The 21,139-nt window shown below is 45.8% G+C and overlaps 1 protein-coding gene across 1 annotated transcript in view; it reads right to left on the bottom strand.

Moving 5' to 3' along the window:
- Positions 1-2,590: 2,590 nt before the first annotated feature.
- Positions 2,591-21,139, bottom strand: part of ASPG (asparaginase) — a 100,619-nt gene continuing 82,070 nt past the window's right edge. The window contains exons 14-18 of the mRNA XM_048485380.1: positions 20,117-20,186; positions 19,207-19,216; positions 9,564-9,663; positions 4,734-4,791; positions 2,591-3,082 (exon numbers count right to left, since the gene is read on the bottom strand). Coding sequence (XP_048341337.1) covers positions 3,033-3,082; positions 4,734-4,791; positions 9,564-9,663; positions 19,207-19,216; positions 20,117-20,186 — 288 coding nt within the window. The 3' untranslated portion in view covers positions 2,591-3,032. The remainder of the gene's footprint in view (positions 3,083-4,733; positions 4,792-9,563; positions 9,664-19,206; positions 19,217-20,116; positions 20,187-21,139) is intronic.

Here is a 21,139-nt window from a genome sequence, read left to right as displayed (position 1 = left end):
GGGGTTGTAGTTGTCTTTTCCCAAGCATGGTGGCAGCTTAATTACGTTGTCTCCTCCAAGTGGTATGTTCTGCCGAGCAGGGTTTCCTTCTTCCCCCCGAAAGGAGTGTGTTTTTATTACATTCCTATCAACTACTCCAAACTTTGACAAAAGCCCAATTTAAAGGATTCAGCCCTTCTGGAGCACTGGTGAAGAGATGAAGAAGAAGAAGAAGAAGAGTTTGGATTTATATCCCCCCCTTTCTCTCCTGCAGGAGACTCAAAGGGGCTCACAATCTCCTTGCCCTTCCCCCCTCACAACAAACACCCTGTGAGGTGGGTGGGGCTGAGAGAGCTCCGAGAAGCTGTGACTAGCCCAAGGTCACCCAGCTGGCGTGTGTGGGAGTGTACAGGCTAATCTGAATTCCCCGGATAAGCCTCCACAGCTCAGGCGGCAGAGCTGGGAATCAAACCCGGTTCCTCCAGATTAGAGTGGACCTGCTCTTAACCACTATGCCACTGCTGCTCCTTATCTATGTACTCATGGGCTGATTCCACAGACTGATTATGGGGCAATAAGCCCTGCTCTCTCTGTCCCTATAAGCAGAGGTTGAGGTTGGTGGCAACAGAGGTTGAGGGTGGTGGCCCTTACCTTCAGCATGCCTACCCCCTTGAATCTGGCCTTACTTACCCTTTCAAGCAAAGAGCAAAACCAAAACAGGTATAGTGTGTAGGCATAGAAATCACAGCACCCCAAACATTCACCTAATAGTTCTGTTTTCTCTGTGTGGATTCTCTAAGAGACTTTTGTCATCATTTGGATGTGCTTAGTGATTTTGAGAGCTTTGATGAGTCTAATATAGATTTGCATGTGATATATTGAATATTCACTTGGTTCTTATGTACGCATGGTTTATATGAGCTCGAGGGCAGCCTAGTTATAGCGTTACAGGCTCTGTGATTTCCATGCGTGCGCATTATACTTATTTTGGTTTGGTTTTGCTATTATAGCTGTACAGCATAATACATTTGCCTAGGAGCAGCAGGTAGTGTAGTGGTTAAGAGCAGGAGAACCGGGTTTGATTCCCTGCTCTGCTGTGGAGGCTTATCTGGGGAACCAGATCAGCCTGGGCACTCCAACACAAGCTAGCTGGGTGACCTTGGCTAAATCACAGATCTCCGGAGCTCTCTCAGCCCCACCTATCTCACAGGGTGTTTGTTTGGGGGCAGGAGGGAAATGAGTTTGTAATCCCCTTTGAGTCTTCTTACAGGAGATAAAGGGGGGGATATAAAATCCAAACTCTTCTCTCTTCTTTTCTCGTGATGACAGCAATCGTATGTTAGCTAGAGTGAATATGGATGATAATGAAACTATGAATGCTCTCTAGAACCTAATCCAATTACTCACCCTTTCAGCACCAGACCAAAATATTTCAGACATTTATCCTAAAGGTTTCCATCTTTTTTCAAACTGTTTCATTGGCCTGCTTCTAACTTGAGGATTGTTTGGTGGATAACTTCTTAAAATTGCTGAATGTCATTTTATGCTGTTCATTTGATGGCTCTTTATTGTACTGGCAGGAGCCGTGTGGCGTAGTGGAGTTCGGGTCCCCTGTGGGTCAGATATCCTGGCAGCTGGCTCATGGTCAACTCAGCCATCCATCCATTCCTCGGTCGGTAAATGAGTACCTAGCACATAGCTAGGGGGTAAAGAATAGCTGGGGAAAGCGATGGCAAACTACCCCACAAAACGGCTTGCCTATGAAATCACTGCTTGCAGTGGTACCCCAGGGTCAGACACGACTGAAGGGGAAACTTTACCTTTACCTATTGTATTGGCAGTTCTTACAGTGATGTCTTTAAGCTGTTACTTTATTGTTTTCACATTGTGCACCCCATCTATATCAGGCCTGTGGAGAGACAGCACATTTATTTGTTTACATTGTTTATAGTCCACTTTCCTCATTGGGACTCAGACAGATTACACATAGTAGGTCAATACAATCAGCAGCATGGGACATCCAATAAGACATCCAATAGAGATCTGGACCCAACCAATTCTCAGAATAAATATAAACTTATTTTTCAAACATTTTATCAGAAAAGAATAACCATTTGTACCATTTTGGGGGGGCCACATAAGTCTATTTTTAAAAATGCAAATACACGTGACATTAAAAATGAGCAAAGCTCCATGTTGCAGATTTTAATAAAATCAGTTACTAACAATTTTATCAATTCCCCCCCTGATGTTTTTCCTGTACAGGTGCCTTCAAATCTGCCTGAGGCCCCTTCCACACATGCAGAATAACGAAGTTTCAATCCACTTTCACAATTGTTGGCAAGTGGATTTTGCTATTCCACACAGCTGCAAAGTGCACTGAAAGTGGATTGAAAGTGCATTATTCTGCATGTGCGGAAGGGGCCTCAGATTTTACTTTCAGCAAGCTTCACAAAAATACTTTTATTTTTAAATGTTTTTGCAAATCATCAAAATGCTGTTAACCTCTTTTAGAAATAAACTTTGATTTGAGTGAAATTTGCGCTAAACCGGCTAGCAAATTTCTAAAACTAGCTTGAAACTTTGAACTCACTCATGCTGCTCTTTCCAGTGCAAACACATTTTTTGCAAGCCTTTATTGGCATAGACAACAGTACAACAATAGCAGTGCAAACACACGATTTCTTTAAAATAAAGAAATATTAAAATCCCAATCCATTTCCATATTTCAGATTTGCTCAGATCTGTGATCATTTGCGGGAATGGGAGATCAAATGTGAGAACAGAATTTTATCAGACACGAATATCCTAGCATACATAGATCAGGGTTATACAAACACCAGATACATTTCCAGAAGTCACACCAGTGTTAAATGATACTATTCTGAAATGAAACAAACACTTTGAAGACTAACAGCTTCAGTGGATCGATACGTGAGCAGAATTTACTGTACCGCTTGATCCTTTACATACATTTATTTCAAAAAGATTGTTCTTTGTTTAATGTAAAATAGATATCATCACTACAGTCATTGTAACCACAGCAGCAAAAATCAGTTTGGTGTCTTCAGTATTACTCTAGTCGCAGAAGATTTCTGCAAATCTAAAAAAACACAAAACACAGTCACAATATTCAATCTAAGTAGTTCTGTCTAAGCACTACCTTTCATTTCAACAGAAAAACGGAACCAACTTAGCCTGGAGGGTTGGGAGAAAATGGTAAAACTTTATTTTTAATCTTTATGATCTGTGTATCCCTCAACTTTATTATTATTGTTGTTGTTGTTATATTTGATATCCCACCCATCCCCTTTCAGGGTCAGGGCAGCGTACAACAATTATAAAACAATAAAACATTTAACGCATGCAAAAATCTCCCTAATAAATACAGAATAATCAAGTGACCGTTGATTCCAAATCATCATAGTTTTGAAACCTGCTCTTGGCCACAGTGATGGCCAAGAGTTGTCTTAAGAGCGGGTAAAAGTTGGAAGAAGTTGACGAGAATGAGTTCGATTTCCCTGTAGTTTTTCCAGCCCCCTACCACTTGTTCATTTTTGTGAACTGTATTGTCTGTTCTTGTCAGGGTCATTTATAGCCCCACTGACATTGGAAGCAGAAATGTACCACCTGGACATTAGGAAAGTTCAGCAGTGGAATCGGCTACCTGGGGAGGGGGCGAGCTCCCCTTCACTGGGCAGTCTTCAAGCATCAGCTGGACAAGCGCTTGTCAGGGATGCTCTAGTCTAGTCTGGGCTGATCATGCATTGAGCATGGGTTGGACTAGATGGCTTTTGTGGCCCCTTCCAACTCTGTGATTCTATTACTGTCATGAGTTTTATTATTATTAAGGAAGGGCTATAGTTCAGTGACAAAACATCTGCTACGCAAGCGGAAAGTCCAAGTTTCAGTCTTCAGCATCACCAGTTGTAGAATCAGGTGATATGAAAGAAGAAGAGTTGGTTTTTATACCCCACTTTTGTAATCTTTAAAGTGTCCCGAAGTGGCTGACAATCGCCTTTCCTCCCCCCACCCCAATGAAAAACAGGCACCTTGTGAGGCAGGTGGGGCTGAGATAGTTCAGACAGAACTGTGCCTGGGCCAAGGTCACCCAGCAGGCTTCATGTGGAGGAGTGGGGAAACAAACCTGGTTAACCAGATCAGAGTCCACTGTTCATGTGGAGGAGGGGGGAATCGAACCCAATTCTCCAGAAAGAGCTCCGCCGCTGGAAAGCCACTCCCAGTCAGAGCAGACAATACTGACTTTGCCAGAGCAACACTTCAACTCAGTATGAGACATCTTTATGAGTTCAGGTGTTGGTACCAACCTACTTGTCCACTCCAGTCATCTTCAGAGGACTTGCTTCAGATGATCTCACCAGGTGAGGCTAGAGGGGTGGAGGCAACCTAAGAGAAGGCCTTCTTGGTGGCTGTGCTGAAACTTTGGAAATCTCTCCCCAGGGAGATTCAACTATTATTGTCTTCCATTTTTTGTTGTTTGGCATACCCCTCAATACACTTGTATTGGCTCTCTTCCCTGCTTTGGTTGTCTGTATTTTTAATGAGTTTTCATTGTATTTTAAAATATTTATACATTTGTTTAAAATGCAGCTTTAATATTATAAAGCATTGGTGACTGTCCCGTCAGAAAGGTGGCATATAAACATTTTTTAAAAGTTTAGTCCATCATCCAAATTAACTATCCCACATTCAACAGGAATATATGTTTTGGAAAGAAAAAAAATTAACCTTACCATTTTTGGTTAAAGATTTTAAAAATGCAGCAACTTCTGTACGTCCCATAATCTTGGCCTGTAGAACAAAATTTCAATGCTGGTAAGCACTATTACATAATTTGCACATATATATGTGTGTACATGCTGTTATACCAGTGACGTAGCACCAAGGGAACAGGGGGCGCGCAACGCACTGGTCACGCGTCCAGGGGCGGGCAGGAGTGTGGCAGGGGCGCAGGGCACACGCATCCAGGAGTGGGTAGGAGTGTGGCAGGGGCACAGGGCGCATGTGTCCGGGGCGGGAAGGGGCGTGGCAGGGGTGCAGGACACACACATGCCTCGGGCACAGTTCTCTCTCACTCCAGCCCTCCGTCATACACTGCAAACTTCAGGTGGGATGCTGCTCTAAATTCCCCTCAACATTTCTAGCTAAACTGGAATCTCCAAGAAGGACCTTCTCTGTGGTGGCTCCTTCAGGGCTTGGTGGAACATAGAGCCTTTTGTGGAAGATATAGGAGTTAGGGCCCTGAGCAAAAGTGACCCGGTTGAAATGACTGTCCCGCTTCTCGTTGGTCCACTGGAGCCTACAGGAAAACTATAGAAATGTATTTACTCTACAAGGCTCAACTTCTTTGCCACACAAAGAGATAAAGAGGTAATGGAAAAAACATTGCTAGAGATGGATCTTTCGTTTCTAGGGCTAAAAACTACGTTGCATCAATTTTTGGCCACTTGATACTCAGTTTTCTATTACCGGTAATGGTTATTTGTTTAGAGAGATTTTAATGTCAATTTTATTTTGTGTTGTATTGTTTTAATTGGTAAGTTGCCCAGATGTTCCCTGAACCAAATCAGCAGGATATAAACCCTAGGCTTGCCTGTCCTTCAGTCAGGGCAGGAGGCTCCCAGCTCCCAGACAGGAGTGAAAAAAAAATGATGGTGTTGCATTGTCATTATGTCATTTCTGAGGAAAACCTAGTTTCACCATAGAGTTTCCAGTGAGTCCTAGAGTCAACTTTGTCACTTGCGAGTTGTGCAAGACCTCAATGTGCAAGACCTGAGCAAGACTGTTAGCCAGAGGATGTTTTGGAGGAAACTGATTCCCAGACCTTCAAAGCCATATGTGGTTTTGGATCTGCATAACTTCATGACCGCCTCTCCCCATATTGCCCTCCAAGGCCCCTCCGCTCATCAGAAGGGAACCTTTTGTCAGTCCCCGGCCCAAGAGACATCCGATTGGCTTTGACATGAGCCAGGGTTTTTTCGCCCCTGGCTCCAGCCTGGTGGAACAAACTACCAGCCAAGGTTAGAGCCCTGCAGGTTCTATCTTCGTTCCGCAGGGCTTGCAAAACCTGGTTGTTCTACCAGGCCTTTCCCGACTAGCCAGCCGGTACGAGCAGCTCCTCTCGGCCTCCGAAACCGGGGGGTGAGGGGGGCGAGAGAGGGGATGAGACGGTCTGATTCTTAAAACGCCATCTATTTTTAAACATTCTTTGCTAATCTATTGTTTTAATAGGTTGTAGCCGTTTTTCAATTTTAATGAGAACATAAGAACATAAGAACAAGCCGGCTGGATCAGACCAAAGTCCATCTAGTCCAGCTCTCTGCTACTCGCAGTGGCCCACCAGGTGCCTTTGGGAGCTCACATGTAGGATGTGAACGCAAGAATGTCGGCCTTTCATGCGGCGTAGTTGTTGCTCCCTCGGCATCACCTGGTCTGTTAAGTAGCATTTTGCAATCTCAGATCAAAGAGGATCGTCAAGATTGGTGCAGCCATATAATCGACTTCTTCTCTCCATAAATCTGTCCAAGCCCTAGTCTTTTAAAGCTATCCAGGTTAGTGCCACTTACTCAAATTACCTCCCTGTGGCAGCATATTCCAAACACCAAATCAAGCATCGCTAGTGAAGAAGTGTTTCCTTTTATTAGTCCTACTCTTTCCCCCAGTATTTTCAATGAATGTCCCCTGGTTCTAGTATTGTGAGAAAGAGAGAAAAATTTCTCTCTGTCAACATCATTTTCTACCCCATGCATAATTTTATAGACTCTCCCAATCATATCCCCCCTTAGCCGCCTCTCCAAACTAAAGAAGTCCCAAACGCTGCAGCCTCTCCTCATAGGGAAGGTGCTCCAGTCCCTCAATCAATATCCTTGTTGCCCTTCTCTGCACTTCTTTTCTATCTCCTCAATATCCTTTTTTGAGATGCTGCAACCAGAACTGGACACAGTACTTCCGGCGCAGTCGCATTCACTGCTTCTATATAAGCGGGCATGACAATCTCTTTGCAGTTTTATTATCAATTCCTTTCCTAATGATCCCCAGCATAGAGCTTGGCTCTGTCTTTTTTCACAGCTGTCATGCATTGAGTTGACATCTCCCATGGAACTATCAACTAAGACGCCTTAAATCCCTTTCCTGGTTCAGACTCGATAGCACTGACCCCTCTGTAGCGCAGTATGTGAAGTTTGGATTTTTTTTGCCCCCTGTGTGTGCATCTACTCTTACATTTTGGCACATTGAACTGCATTTGCCATTTCTGGGAGCCCACTCACCTAATTTATCAAGGTCCGCTTTGGAGCTCTTTCTCAAGAATCCCTTTGTGGTTCTCACCACCCCTACCTAATCTTGGTATCATCTGCAAACTTGGCCACCACGCTACTCCACCCTCTACTCTCCAGCAGGTCATTTATGAATAGGTTAAAGAGCACTGGTCCCAAAACGGATCCTTGGGGGACACCACTCCCCACATCTCTCCATTGTGAGAACTTCCCATTTACACCCACTCTTTGTTTCCTGTTTCTCAACCAGTTTTTAATCCATAGGAGGACTTCCCCTCTTATTCCCTTTCATTGCTGAGTTTTCTCAACAGTCTCTGGTGAGGAACTTTGTCAAAAGCCTTTTGGAAATCCAAGTAGACAATGTCCACCGGTTCACCCCTGTCCACATGCCTGTTTACGCCCTCAAAGAACTCTAGTAAGTTTGTAAGACAGGATTTGCCTCTGCAAAAGCCATGCTGACTCTTTCTCAGCAGGTCTTGCTTTTCTACATGTTTTATAATGTTATCTTTAATGATAGATTCTACTAATTTACCAGGAAATGTCGTTTTAAAATGTTTTTTGGTGTCTAATTGTCGTAACCCGCCCCGAGCCTTTCCGGATAGGGCAGCATAAAAAACATTGAAATAATAAACAAACAGTGTTGCCATAAAGAAGGAGTGACCTGACAGCACATAACACACGCATCCCGACGAAAAGTATGAAATGAAGGACCAGACTATGAGGTGAGATTATGAGGCAGGAGGAGCTTCTATAACTATATAAAGACCGCATCACCCCATGAGTCCCTGTACGGCCTCTTCGATCAGTCGAGGCCAATCTACTGGTGGTCCCTGGCCCCTCAGCGATGCGGCTGGCCTCCACACGGGCCAGGGCCTTTACGGCTCTGGCCCGGGCCTGGTGGAACGCTCTTCCTCCAGCCGTCCGGGCCCTGCGGGACCTTAGTGAGTTCCGCAGGGCCTGCAAGACGGAGCTGTTCCGCCGGGCCTTTGGAGGAACCGGCCGCTGATGGTGCCCCCCCCCCCTTATCTGGCCCTTGACATCTGGGCCAACTGTCATCCGATGAGACTCGCCATCCCTCCCTTTTGGAAGGGGAGGGAATTTTAAAGCTAGAATACTGGATGCCACTCCTCCCTTTCGGGGGAGGGGAGGGGAATTTAAAAACAGACGGTTGAACGCCATTTATTTTATTGAGATTTATTATATATTCGTTAGAAATAGTTTTTTATGGTTATCGCTGCTTTTAACTGTTTTATTTTACATTGTTCCCTTTATGCTGTACACCGCCCAGAGCCCTTCGGGGATGGGGCAGTATAAAAGTTCAAGAAAATAAAATAAATCAAAATAAAACTGTTTCCTAAAACAAAAATGGCCCTATTAGCTGCTTTAACCCCAGCAGAAGAGGGGGAAAGAAAGTTCCCAATATTGTGCCTTTTCCCCCCCACCAAGATAGGCAAAAGGATCCAAGAGACAGGATTCAGTAAAGATGCATAATGGGAGGGGGAGGAAACTCCTTCTGGACTGACAAACACCCATTTTGCACCTGTCTTGTCTGCCCGCCCACCCCCCCAAAAAGAAAAACAACCAAGACTGGCTATTATTTGGCCATGGTTTGGTAGCTTTTGATCCTAATGTTTGGGTTGCATCTGTGGCTGGCACCTTCAGAGACCCTATAACCAGAGGTGGGATCCAGCAGGTTCTCACAGGTTCCCGAGAGTAGGTTACTAATTAATTGCGTGTGCCGAGAGGGGGTTACTAATTGGTGATTTTGCCATGTGATTTTTGCCTTAGTTACGCCCCTCCTCTCAGCAGTAGCGCGCAGAACTTGAAGCAGTCTAGCAGGAGGTGCACCAGCGTGCGTGGCAGCCTGCGCATGCGTGCATTCGTTTCTCACCCAAGGACCGGCGCAGCAGCTGTGTCCTTGCCACCACCCCACCCAGGAATGCCCGGCCACGCCCCCGTCATGCCCCGCCCAGCCCCATTGGTGCTACGCCACAGTTTGAATCCCACCACCATGGGAACCTGTTACTAAAAATTTTGGATCCCACCACTGCCTATAACTCTATAAAAGGTAAGATGTGTATCTCTCCAAGGCCAGGGAACATGGCATGGCAAAATAATTAAAAGCCGCCTTTACCAGAATAGTAGTCCCAATCCCACCACCATATACTTTTCCCAGCTGAATTACTATGAATCCAGTCACGGTTCCCCCAACATCTTTAGCTCTAAATAATCTAATAATGTGTTTAGTTCTAATAAATGCCTGTCATAGAGGTCCACGTGATGAATTACCACACGAAGCGGAGTGTTCCCATCATAACTATGCTGATCCAGGTCCACGCCAGCCAGGTGCCACGCTCTCAGCCCATCAATATCTCCCTTCAAAGCAAGACTGGGAAAATGAAAAAAATATATATTAATATATACTCTGTAAATAACTATAAAACATGCAAGCAATCTTACAGAGCCAGACGAATGATTCTTCTAGTACATCGTCTTGAGATGCCCCAGTGGATTTACCAAGTTTAAATAGATGCAGATCTGTTGAAGTGCCGTGGCTTTTAAGAAAGAAATTCTGGGAGCTGAGCAGATAAAGAACTAGATCCAAGATCCAACTAGATCCAAGTCCAGTAGCGCCTTAGGGACAATAAGGAAGACGTCTAAAAATTCCCTACCAGGACAGCATCTGTTATTGCAGCATAAAGCAGACCGAACGGGTAATTCACATGGTTCTACACTGCCCACTTTACAAGATGGTCTGGTCCAACTTATTTACCCTTTTACTCAATAAAGAAGATCTATCAGACCAACCAAAAAAAATTCTTATCTATTAAACAACAATCCTTGTGCTATCTCTGAAACGGCAGCTAAGTACCTATGTTATGTCATTCAATTGCAACCATGATTGTATTACCCTGCGATCACAATTAATCTGTACTGTTTATTATGCCAATAAAAGGTTTTTGATTTGATTTGACCAATAAGATTTTGTGGGTATGAGCTTTTGAGGCTCAAACCCCCTGTTGCCAGATACCTTCATCAGATAGAGAACTGGTCACTAGAATTCATGCTTTGGTAATTGCAGGTTGACAGACTGCCAATTTGCCTCCTGGTCCTATTCAAAGTGGTCGTTCCCTTTAAAGCCCTAAATTAATTAGCACAGTGATGGCGAACCTATGGCACGGGTACCAGAGGTGGCACTCAGAGCCCTCTCTTTGGGCACTCACAAACAGAGTTCATCATGTGGGGGGGGGGAATCACCCCCCCCTCCACACACACACATCTAGGCTGGCCTGGGCTGCTGGGCTTGATTATTAGCATTAAACCTAAGGCCTAGTTTTGGGGAAGCAGTATAGGTAACCCTGTTAAGCGTTGTTAAACCCCACTGATTTTCATGGGAAGAATTACTCCCTTTACCAGGGAGTAAGCTCGGTTGCTGGCAATGTGGCTTGCTCTTATAGGACTTTTTGTTTTGAAACTTAAGAATCGGACCCTGTCGTTCATTCAGGAATGGATTCTGACAGGAGAAAGTAACCCAAGATAATACTTTGAAGAAGATATTCCCTTTGTCGTTCTAAGGGCATGACGTGACTTCAGGTGGCTAATCCCATCCACGGTCATTACCCAACTCGCAACGTGTGGTGATGACACATTTCCAGTCGCGCATCTCCTTTCTCTGGTGAGAAAGGCGTGACGGTCAAACCAGTTCCAAACAGATTTATGCTTGTTATGTAGATGGGATACTAGAAGAACGATCAGATAACAGTGTTGTTCCTATTGACAGCATCCGCCTTAATGGTGCGAGTGCTTTTACACAAGCACACACTCAACCCTCTGTAGTCCGTGCTTCCCAAATGTCACAAATGAAATAGGATGCTCCAAAGAACCAGAGCTAGGCCTTTTTGTTCATCCGTCCCTGGCCTAGTAAACCATTTCAGGCAGTGCATATTGGGGATGGATTTTCTTTTTGGACATTCCATTTCAGGGGTGGCCAACCTATGGCACTCCAGATGTTCATGGAGTACAATACCCATCAGCCCCTGCCAACATGCTGGCAGGGGCTGATGGGAATTGTAGTCCACGAACATCTGGAGTGCCATAGGTTGGACACCCCTATCCTATTTAAAGAAGCGTAGTGGCGTAGTGGCTAAGAGCAGTGGCAGGTGCACTCTGATCTGGAGGAACCGGGTTTGATTCCCAGCTCTGCTGCTTGAGTTGTGGAGGCTTATCTGGGGAATTCAGATTAGCCTGTACACTCCCAGACACGCCAGCTGGGTGACCTTGGGCTAGTCACAGCTTCTCGGAGCTCTCTCAGCCCCACCTACCTCACAGGGTGTTTGTTGTGAGGGGGGAAGGGCAAGGAGATTGTGAGCCCCTCTGAGTCTCCTGCAGGAGAGAAAGGGGGGATATAAATCCAAACTCTTCTTCTTCTTCTTCTTCTTCTTCCATATAGAAAAATCACATGTAAAGGGAGCCAAAATGGATTCTGCTGTGGTTCTTCGCCACTTACTTGAAGTGGGACAGCTGGACTGCTTGTTCCTGCTGACTGTAAAACTGTCTTACAAACCTTACTACAAACTTAACCAAACTCCAGGTTGTTGTGAAGATAAAATGAAGCAGAGGAGAATGAAGTAAGCTGTTTTGGGTTTCCACTGGGAAGAAAGGTGAGATAGAAGCAAAGTGAAAATAAAATGAATATATTACTCTCTCTTACTTTTATCTTATCCTCAGAACAACCCTGTAAGGTAGGTCAGCCTTAGAGAGTGCTTGGTCCAAAATCACATTGTGAGCTTCAGGGCTAAGTGAATCCAACTCAGATCTCTCCACCCCTTGTCTGACACGCGGCCACTATATATATATATTCACTCATTTTCTATGGCTACCAATCTTGATCCTCCTTGATCTCAGATTGCAAATGCCTTAACAGACCAGGTCTCGGGAGCAGCAGCAGCAGCAGCAGGCCATTGCTTTCACATCCTGCATGTGAGCTCCCAAAGGCATCTGGTGGGCCACTGCGAGTAGCAGAGTGCTGGACTAGATGGACTCTGGTCTGATCCATTAGCCTCTTTCTTCTGTTCTTATTCAAAAGCCTTTCTGGAAAGATTTTTTATTTATTGCATTATAATCCTGCCTTTCCTCCGAGGAGCTCAGGTGGAATTCATGCATCTATCTTCCTTTCTATTACCCTCACAAAACAACCCTGTGATGTAGGTACATTAGGCTGAAATAGCAACAGGTCCAAAGTCACCCTTTTAGAAAAGGGGGGTATTTGAAATCGGGTCACTCTGCTCCTAGTCTGTCCCTCTTGTCACTCATACCGGCTCTTTTGGCACTTTGCAGGGTAAGTCCCACAAGGCTAGCAAGAATCATGCCGCAACCTTAACCCTATTGCTACAATTTGAACCATCATTATAGTCGTCTTCTGTGCGAAATCCCTCTGAGCGGTGAGGCAAACAAAACACTGGGAAATGGCTGCCAGGAGCGGAGGAACAGGGTTACAAAAACTCTAAGCCGCTGAGCAAGCAATACCACTTGATGAATCAGTCGCCTAAATTACTAGGGGTGTACTAGGAAAAGCTTTCGGCAGGCTGGTTTCGCCCAGTGGGTGTGCCCATGACCAAAGGGGGAAAGGCACCGGCAGTTTCAGATTTCACAACACGTCCCGTCCTGTGAAACGCAGTTTACAGAGGATGCATAGCCTGTGTTCAGAATTACGTTTTGTTCTGCTTTCGAGGGGACTGCCGGAACGAAGGATGAAGAAGCAGTGGGCAGGCTAACAAAAAAAGGTTACTCTGTTTAATTTCCAGATGCCAAACTGGAGTCAGCAACTTGAAGCTCTGGGGTCAAATCTGGTCTTCTACAGGAGGCCATCTCTTGACCTGGATGGCTTAGGCTAGCTCAGGGGTCTGCAACCTGTAGCTCTCCAGATGTTCATTTACTACAATTCCCATCAGCCCCCCCGGGCTAGCTCAGTTTTGTTAAATCTCAGAAGCTAAACAGGGTCAGCTGGGGTTGGTACTTGCATGGGAGACCACTGAGGAAGTTCAAGGTTGCCATGAAGAGGGAGGCAATGGTAAAGTCCCTCTGAACCGCTCTTGCCTCAAAAACCCCATGAGCGGTCATCATAAGGCCCCTTCCGCACATGCAGAATAATGCACTTTCAATCCACTTTCACAACTGTTTGCAAGCAGATTTTGCTATTCTGCACAGTAAAAGAGCAGCAGTGGCGTAGGAGGTTAAGAGCTCGTGTATCTAATCTGGAGGAACCGGGTTTGATTCCCAGCTCTGCCCCCTGAGCTGTGGAGGCTTTATCTGGGGAATTCAGATTAGCCTGCACACTCCCACACATGCCAGCTGGGTGACCTTGGGCGAGTCACAGCTTCTCGGAGCTCTCTCAGCCCCACCTACCTCACAGGGTGTTTGCTGTGAGGGGGGAAGGGCAAGGAGATTGTCAGCCCCTTTGAGTCTCCTACAGGAGAGAAAGGGGGGATATAAATCCAAACTCCTCCTCCTCCTCCTCCTCCTCCTCTTCTTCTTCTTCTTCTTCTTCTTCTTCTTCTTCTAAAATCCAACTGCAAAGTGCATTGAAAGTGCATTATTCTGCACGTGCAGAAGGGGCCTAAGTTGGCCGCAAGTTGACAGCACTTCACACACAGAGGAGGCCAAGTATCCCCCTCAGCCCCCCACAAGTGCCACCCTAGTGATTTAAAAAAGTATCGGCATCGATCAGGACACTTTGGACAAGTAGGTTTTCGTGTACAATCTCCCCCTCACTGGGAAGCTCCTTCACGAGCCAAGTCTGAAAAAAATCTCTAAAGACAGCAAATTTTTCATTATTCAGTCAAAAGTTATGCAAGTGCTGCAGACCTGTAATAGCCCTGGCTTGTAAACTTTGGGACCTACATCTCTTATCTTCCTGGATGTTTTTTTTTATGATGGTGTGAGGAGAAATGTCTTGATTACACCCTCTAACGAGGCAAGTCCATATTTATGAGGGCACGTGGTTGTCCTTGGAAGCTGTCCCACAACACGGGGTCGGGGGACACTTTGGAGCACTTTGGGCTGCAGCGGGAGGGGGAGTTAGAAAAGGCATGCTCTGCAGACAGAAATCCTTCTGCTTCATGGAAAACACTCCGTGGGATCCACCCCTGGATCTTCTGGCTCCTCTCCAAAAATCAAGCCTGGGATTTTTCCAGCAGCACCGCAAGAGCTTCCTAATGAGCTGTCACTCAAAGGAAAGGGATTATTAAGCAGGCATGTGGTGATTTCAGCCAAGATGGATCTTTCTTGGTGTATTATATTATTTTAATTGGAGCTACAGCTATACAGAGGATTGGATTTGGAATCAGACAAGGAAGACACAGGTTCGAATTCCTACTCAGCCATGAAGCTTAGCTCATGATCTTGGACCAATCATTCTCCTTCAGTCTAGCCCACATTACAAGGTTGTAGTGAGGATAAAACGTGCTGATCTTCTTCTACAGCGACCCACGGCCTTCAGGGAAAGGGTGGGACAAAGTACATTTTATCAATTCATAGTCAAGTATTTTAGATTTTCATAGTTTGAACCACTACCCGAAAGTCTGATTTGCTGCACAAACAGAATTAGGTGAAATGTCTGACGAAAACCTCCAAGAATTTACCGAGAAAGGTCATTCTCTAACTGAACCAGAGGAGTTGCGTGGTTCCTGGCCTGTCCAAAGCCATTTCTTAATCCTTGAGAGTTAGTAAAATATTTGCAGGTCCTTAAGAAGCATCGCAAGTTGAACAGTGGAATGCTCCGGCTGCAGCCGCCCTAGAGGCGAAAGGAAGAGGAGCCAAGGCTGTTGTTCCAGGTTTGTCAAGCACTCAAAATAGTCTCCGGGTTCTTGGGCTGTTGATACGCAGCGTGATCCTAGGCCAGAGGAAGGAATCTGCTGTGCCCTTTTGTCCTATGTGAGATCAAAGCAATTGCAAAAAAAAAAAAGCGCCCTTCTAGGTTGCTGCGCAATTCAAAGGAGGAGTGACTGGATATTAAAACTCAAATCGAAATTAGCCAGATTAAATGAAGCACAAGCATATGAAGCCGCCTTGTAACAAGCCAGATAGTCGCCTGCCTACTCTGACTGGCGGCAGCTGTTCAAGGTCTCAGCCAAAAAGAGTTTTTCCAAACACCAGGTAGCTAGAATTATTTTAATGGAGGAAGAAGAAGAAGAAGAAGAAGAAGAAGAAGAAGAAGAAGAAGAAGAAGAAGAAGAAGAAGGAGGAGGAGGAGGAGGAGGAGGAGGAGGAGGAGGGGGAGGAGGGGGGGAGGAGGAGGGGGAGGGGGAGGGGGAGGAGGAGGAGGGGGAGGGGGAGGAGTTTGGATTTATATCCCCCCTTTCTCTCCTGCAGGAGACTCAAAGGGGCTTACAATCTCCTTGCCCTCCCCCCCTCACAACAAACACCCTGTGAGGTAGGTGAGGCTGAGAGGGCTTCCAGAAGCTGTGACTAGCCCAAGGTCACCCAGCTGGCATGTGTGGGAGTGTGCAGGCTAATCTGAATTCCCCAGATAAGCTTCCACAGCTCAGGCGGCAGAGCTGGGAATCAAACCCAGTTCCTCCAGATTAGATACACGAGCTCTTAACCTCCTACGCCACTGCTGCACCACTGCCAGGGACTGATTTGGCGGCCTTTCTGCATGTAATGTGTGGCTTCTACCACTGAACCAAAGAAAAGTCAAGGCTTAGACAGGGTCTGTGCTGTGCATTTATATAAAACCCCAAATTCAGTGAGCAACAAGTGTCTCTCTTAATTTTCCATATTGCTTTCTCACATTCTGAAACCCTGTTTACATTTACTTAAAGGGGAGGGCTCGGAAGACAGGCTGGAGCAGTCAGGTTGAGTGGTCATCGACAGCCATGATCACTGGGGCAGGGAACACATTTAGCCCCCAACCCAATGGTGAACTTGAAGGTGCATTGTGATAGGCTCAGTACGGACATGCATTCCAGAGATGCAGCCGACAAGCATCTCTCACAATACTAGAACCAGGGGGCATTCATTGAAAATGCTGGGGGGGGGGGGGGAATTAGGACTAATAAAAGGAAACACTTCTTCACGCAACGTGTGATTGGTGTTTGGAATATGCTGCCACAGGAGGTGGTGATGACCACTCACCTGGATAGCTTTAAAAGGGGCTTGGACAGATTTATGGAGGAGAAGTGGATTTATGGCTACCAATCTTGATCCTCTTTGATCTGAGATTGCAAATGCCTTAACAGTCCAGGTGCTCGGGAGCAAAAGCCGCAGAAGGCCATTGCTCTCACATCCTGCATGTGAGCTCCCAAAAGCACCTGGTGGGCCACTGCGAGTAGCAGAGAGCTGGACTAGATGGACTCTGGTCTGATCCAGCAGGCTTGTTCTTATGTTCTTATGTTCTTAAGCACAGCAGTGCTCTGAAATAGCCAGAAGGAGCTGTGCAGGTACAGCTGAGATCTGAAGGGGAAGACTGTTGTAACCGTGTTTCTCCGAAAATAAGACAATGTCTTATATTAATTTTTGCTCCCAAAGATGCGCTATGTCTTATTTTCAGGGGATGTCTTATTTTTCCGCTCCACAGCTGCATGCTCTGGTGTTCTGGTCAACGGGCGTGCTTCCAAACAAGAACTTTGCCACGTCTTACTTTCGGGGGATGCTTTATATTTAGAACTTCAGCAAAACCTCTATTACGTCTTATTCTCAGGGGTGTCTTATTTTAGGAGAAACAGGGTACGTAGGTTTTCAGGTTGAGGAAACTAGTTAGACTTCGAAGAGCGAAAGTCACAAGTTATGTGGTTGTTGTGGGCCATAGTCTGTGCGGCCATAGTTTGGTAGTTTTTGCTCCTAACGTTTTGCCGTTATCTAAGGCTGGCATCTTCAGAGGGCCACTTAGAAGCTAAAACTACCAGACCATGGCCGCTCAGCGGGTAAACCCTAACAGCTGATTAATTCCAGCCATGAAAGTCAATGGTGGTTTCTGCACAGCCCAAATATAATGGGCCGAGGAAGCTGTTTATCCCGTTTTGGGGAAGAACTTCGCACAGGGCTCTTCCTCAAAAAGGGTTCAGCCCATTATATTTCCCTCAACATGGGTTTTACAAATTTTGCTGAACTAACTATGGCCCCTTCCGCACACGTAAAATAATGTGTTTTCAAACCACTTTCACAACTGTTTGCAAGTGGATTTTGCTATTCCACACAGCTTCAAAGAGCACTGAAAGCAGTTTGGAAGTGCACTATTCTGCATGTGCGGAATGAGCCTATCTTTTTGGAGACACCCAAGGAGCTACAGCAACCCAGACTGTTTGCAAGCGCTTCCTGAAGGGGTGATATCTCCAGTGCAAAGGCAAACAGGGGAATCTGGTTCATTAATAATGTGTTCCACACTTCATTAGTGTGCTGTGCAGAAACCACCTTTGACAGTACACAGAAAACTTCATTTGCTCAGAATACTATTAATGCAGGGAGAGGGAAGAGAGAAATACAATCAGCATAACAGATGAACCAATAAAGCTTCATATATTGAATCCAGCCTTCAAGGTCAGTATTGACTGCAGCTCTCCATGGGCTTCGTCAAAGGTTTTTCACATTGCTTACTGCCGGGTCCTCTGAAGACGCCAGCCATAGATGCGGGTGAAAAATTAGAAGCAATAACTACCAGGCCAAGGCCACACAGCCTGGAAACCCCACAACAACCAGTTGATTCTGGCTGTAAAAGCCTTTGGCAATTGTGAGCCATGTTTTGACGATTAGTCTGACAGGAATGTGAAGTAAAAATCTGAGAGGATGCTGTGTGGTTTCCGGGCTGTCTGGCCATGTTCTAGCAGCATTCTCTCCTGACATTTCGCCTGCAGATGCAGGCGAAACGTCAGAAGAGAATGCTGCTAGAACATGGCCAGACAGCCCGGAAACCACACAGCACCCCAGTGATTCCGGCCGTGAAAGCCTTCGACGATACAAATCTGAGAGGATATCAGATTTTTGGGATACATTTTCTCGCCAGGGTGTGCTGAGGCGTTATCGTATGCCGGCAGGAAAGGGTTGGGCCTGGTGTGTAACTAAGGGCCAAACTAGCCGTGACACTGTCCTTGTGGCTGCTACAAGGATGCAATCATCATTTTAAAGTGATTTTAAAATGCCGTAAGTGCCCACGGTACTCTTACCCCTCCTGAACACCTTTTGAATTGTCAAATCAGCTACAGGGAAGGAGTTGTGGCCATTTTATTTATTTGTTTGTTTGTTTGTTTGTTTTGTATACCGCCCTACCCCCGAAGGTGGGGGGCAGAGCCCCTCAGCTCAGTGTGTGCTGCACACCGGATCAAGGCCTCAAGGTATTTTAAAATCATTTGTCACATCCAGCTTGACCCTTGGTCGCAGCAGGAATTTGTGGTGACACATTATAAACCTGTCTGAGAGAGCATTTCACTGAGGCACATACTGTATAAAACTTAACAGCCTGGAACTCCTGGTTAAGTTTTGATATTTACTTCAGTCACAGGTATTTTCTGAAATAAACTTTGTTCTGACTCACTTTAAATACTCTTTTAAGAATAACTCTGTAAGTGTCCAACTCTGGCGCTTCAGATGTTCATGGACTACAATTCCCATCAGCCTCTGCTGGCATGGCCAATTGAGGCTGATGGGAATTGCCAGCAGAGGCTGATGGGAATTGGAGTCCATGAACATCTGAAGTGCCAGAGTTGGACACCCCTGTGTTAAACATTTCAGAAGGGGCTCTGGGTAAGCAAGCACCATTTTCTCTGTGAAAAGCAGGTGACGCAGGTGGAGACCAACTTCACCTCAAAAGCGAACAGGTGAATGGAGGCTAGCCCACTATCACTCAGCAGGAATGTTTTCGCTTTTCGTACAGCTTCAAAAATGTTGAAAGAAAAAGCCCAGTTCTGTGGGAAAGAGTTAAGCAAGGTTTCGGCTCTACATACACAAGGCTTTTAACTATTTGATTTCCAATTTTATGATTCTTCATGGGGCTTTTTATAAAGACGTCAGAGACGCTCGCAGCTAAGCGTGTTACACACTGGCATATCTGTGCTACTGCGAGCTAATGAAAACATCCCCATTAAAGAGAATGAAATTGATTAGCACAAGTCATTTACTTAACCAAACCATTTGCCTCACGGTTCATATATTGGGTTAATGATGTTCTTGGCATGGGAAAATTGCCTTTCGGATTCCAGCCCTTTCCTTCATTATGAGTCAGGAGCATTACTTTAAAAAAACTCTTTCATCAGATGCATCACTTATTATGTCCTTTCCACCATCTTAGATATACACAAGATTAGTAATATGGTGAAAGATTTCATAAGCGCCTCTGACAAATAAGTCTTCAAGTTGAATTTCATTATAAAAGGGACTGGCTCCTGACTCAAATCAAAAGGTTGAGAAGGGAGCTAAGCTCATAGGCAGGATAACCTCGTTGGTAGAAGAGCAAGATTTGAGTCCAATAGCATGATTTTCTGGTTATAAGCTTTAGAAAGTAATAGGATCTGACGAGGAGACCTTTGACTCTTGAAAGGTGATACCCTGAAAATCTTCTTGGTCTCTACGGCTGGACTCAAAGCTAGCTTCTTGAACAAGGATCAATACAGGATGGGTGTTTGTTGCCATTTTTAAAAAAAGCCAAGTGATAATTATTCTTCAGTGCACGTTGAGTGGAGGAGCACAGTAACAAAAAGAGTGAAGGACAGAGGCGGAGCTACCAGGGGATGGGGGGGCGGGGCGCGTTGCACCGGGTGCGCACCTGGCCCCCCTCCAAAAAATCACACACTCCCTGCGGCGCCCCCCCCCCACACTTACCTTAATGAAACAGTGCAGGCTGGAGAAGCGACCTGTTCCCTTCAGGCTGAAAATGGTCTGCTGGGAACTACACTTCCCAGGAGACCTTGCGAGCCCCAGGATCTCATGGGAAGAGCAGTTCCCACCAGGCCATTTTCAGCCTGAAGGGAACAGGCCGCTTTTCCAGGCTAAACTAAGGTAAGGAAAGGTAAGGTAAGGTAAGGTAAGGTAAGGGGGGCGGGGAGGCAGGGCGCTGTGGGGGTGGGACATAGAGTACGTACTGGGCGCACTCTGGCCCAGCTAAGCCTCTGGTGAAGGGCCAGTTCTACAGAATGAACATTAAGGAACTGCTGCTCATTTAGGGTATCAAACATATTCAAATGACAGTGGGTTAAATCCAGCCATCTTTTTGCTCTGCCTGATTCAGCTCCCCTTCTTATTACAGTTCCCATCACTCATGGCTAGCCCACGCAGATCCTATGATCCCCAACATAGCGTTTTTCATGGTCAAAGGGTATCCCCTCTTCCTGTTTCCCATCAGCTGGCCGAATAACCCAAAGGTTTCATCTCGCCGTTCACACCTGAATGAACACTGCATATGGAAGCTTGGAGACACCAGCTCAACAGCTGGTTAACACAGCAGACTGAAATGACTTGGAGGAGTTATTGATGCAGTCTACTTTGGATTAGTTGGTGGTGCTTTGATTTTGCAAGTACAGAAACTTCAGGATACTCTGCCATGGCAGGGTTAGAATGCCACAGGTACACAGAGAAATTCTTTCAGTTCCTTAATTCTGAACGTGCCTTTCTCCAGAAGAAGAAGAAGAGGAGGAGGAGTTTCGATTTATATCCCCTTTTTCTCTCCTGTAAGGAGACTCAAAGGGGCTTACAATGGTCTTTCCCTTCCTTTCTCACAACAAAAACCCTGTGAGGTGGATGGGGCTGAGAGAGCTCCAAAGAACTGTGACCAGCCCAAGGTCACCCAGCTTGCATTTGTTGGAGTGCACAAGCTAATCTGGTTCACCAGATAAGCCCCCACAGCTCAAGTGGCAGAACAGGGAATCAAACCCGGTCAG

This window comes from Sphaerodactylus townsendi, linkage group LG02, assembly GCF_021028975.2.
Source record: "Sphaerodactylus townsendi isolate TG3544 linkage group LG02, MPM_Stown_v2.3, whole genome shotgun sequence".
NCBI classification, from domain to species: Eukaryota; Metazoa; Chordata; class Lepidosauria; order Squamata; family Sphaerodactylidae; genus Sphaerodactylus; species Sphaerodactylus townsendi.
The sequence above is the reverse complement of the archived record's forward strand: the minus strand, read 5'-3'. Positions and strand labels throughout refer to the sequence as shown.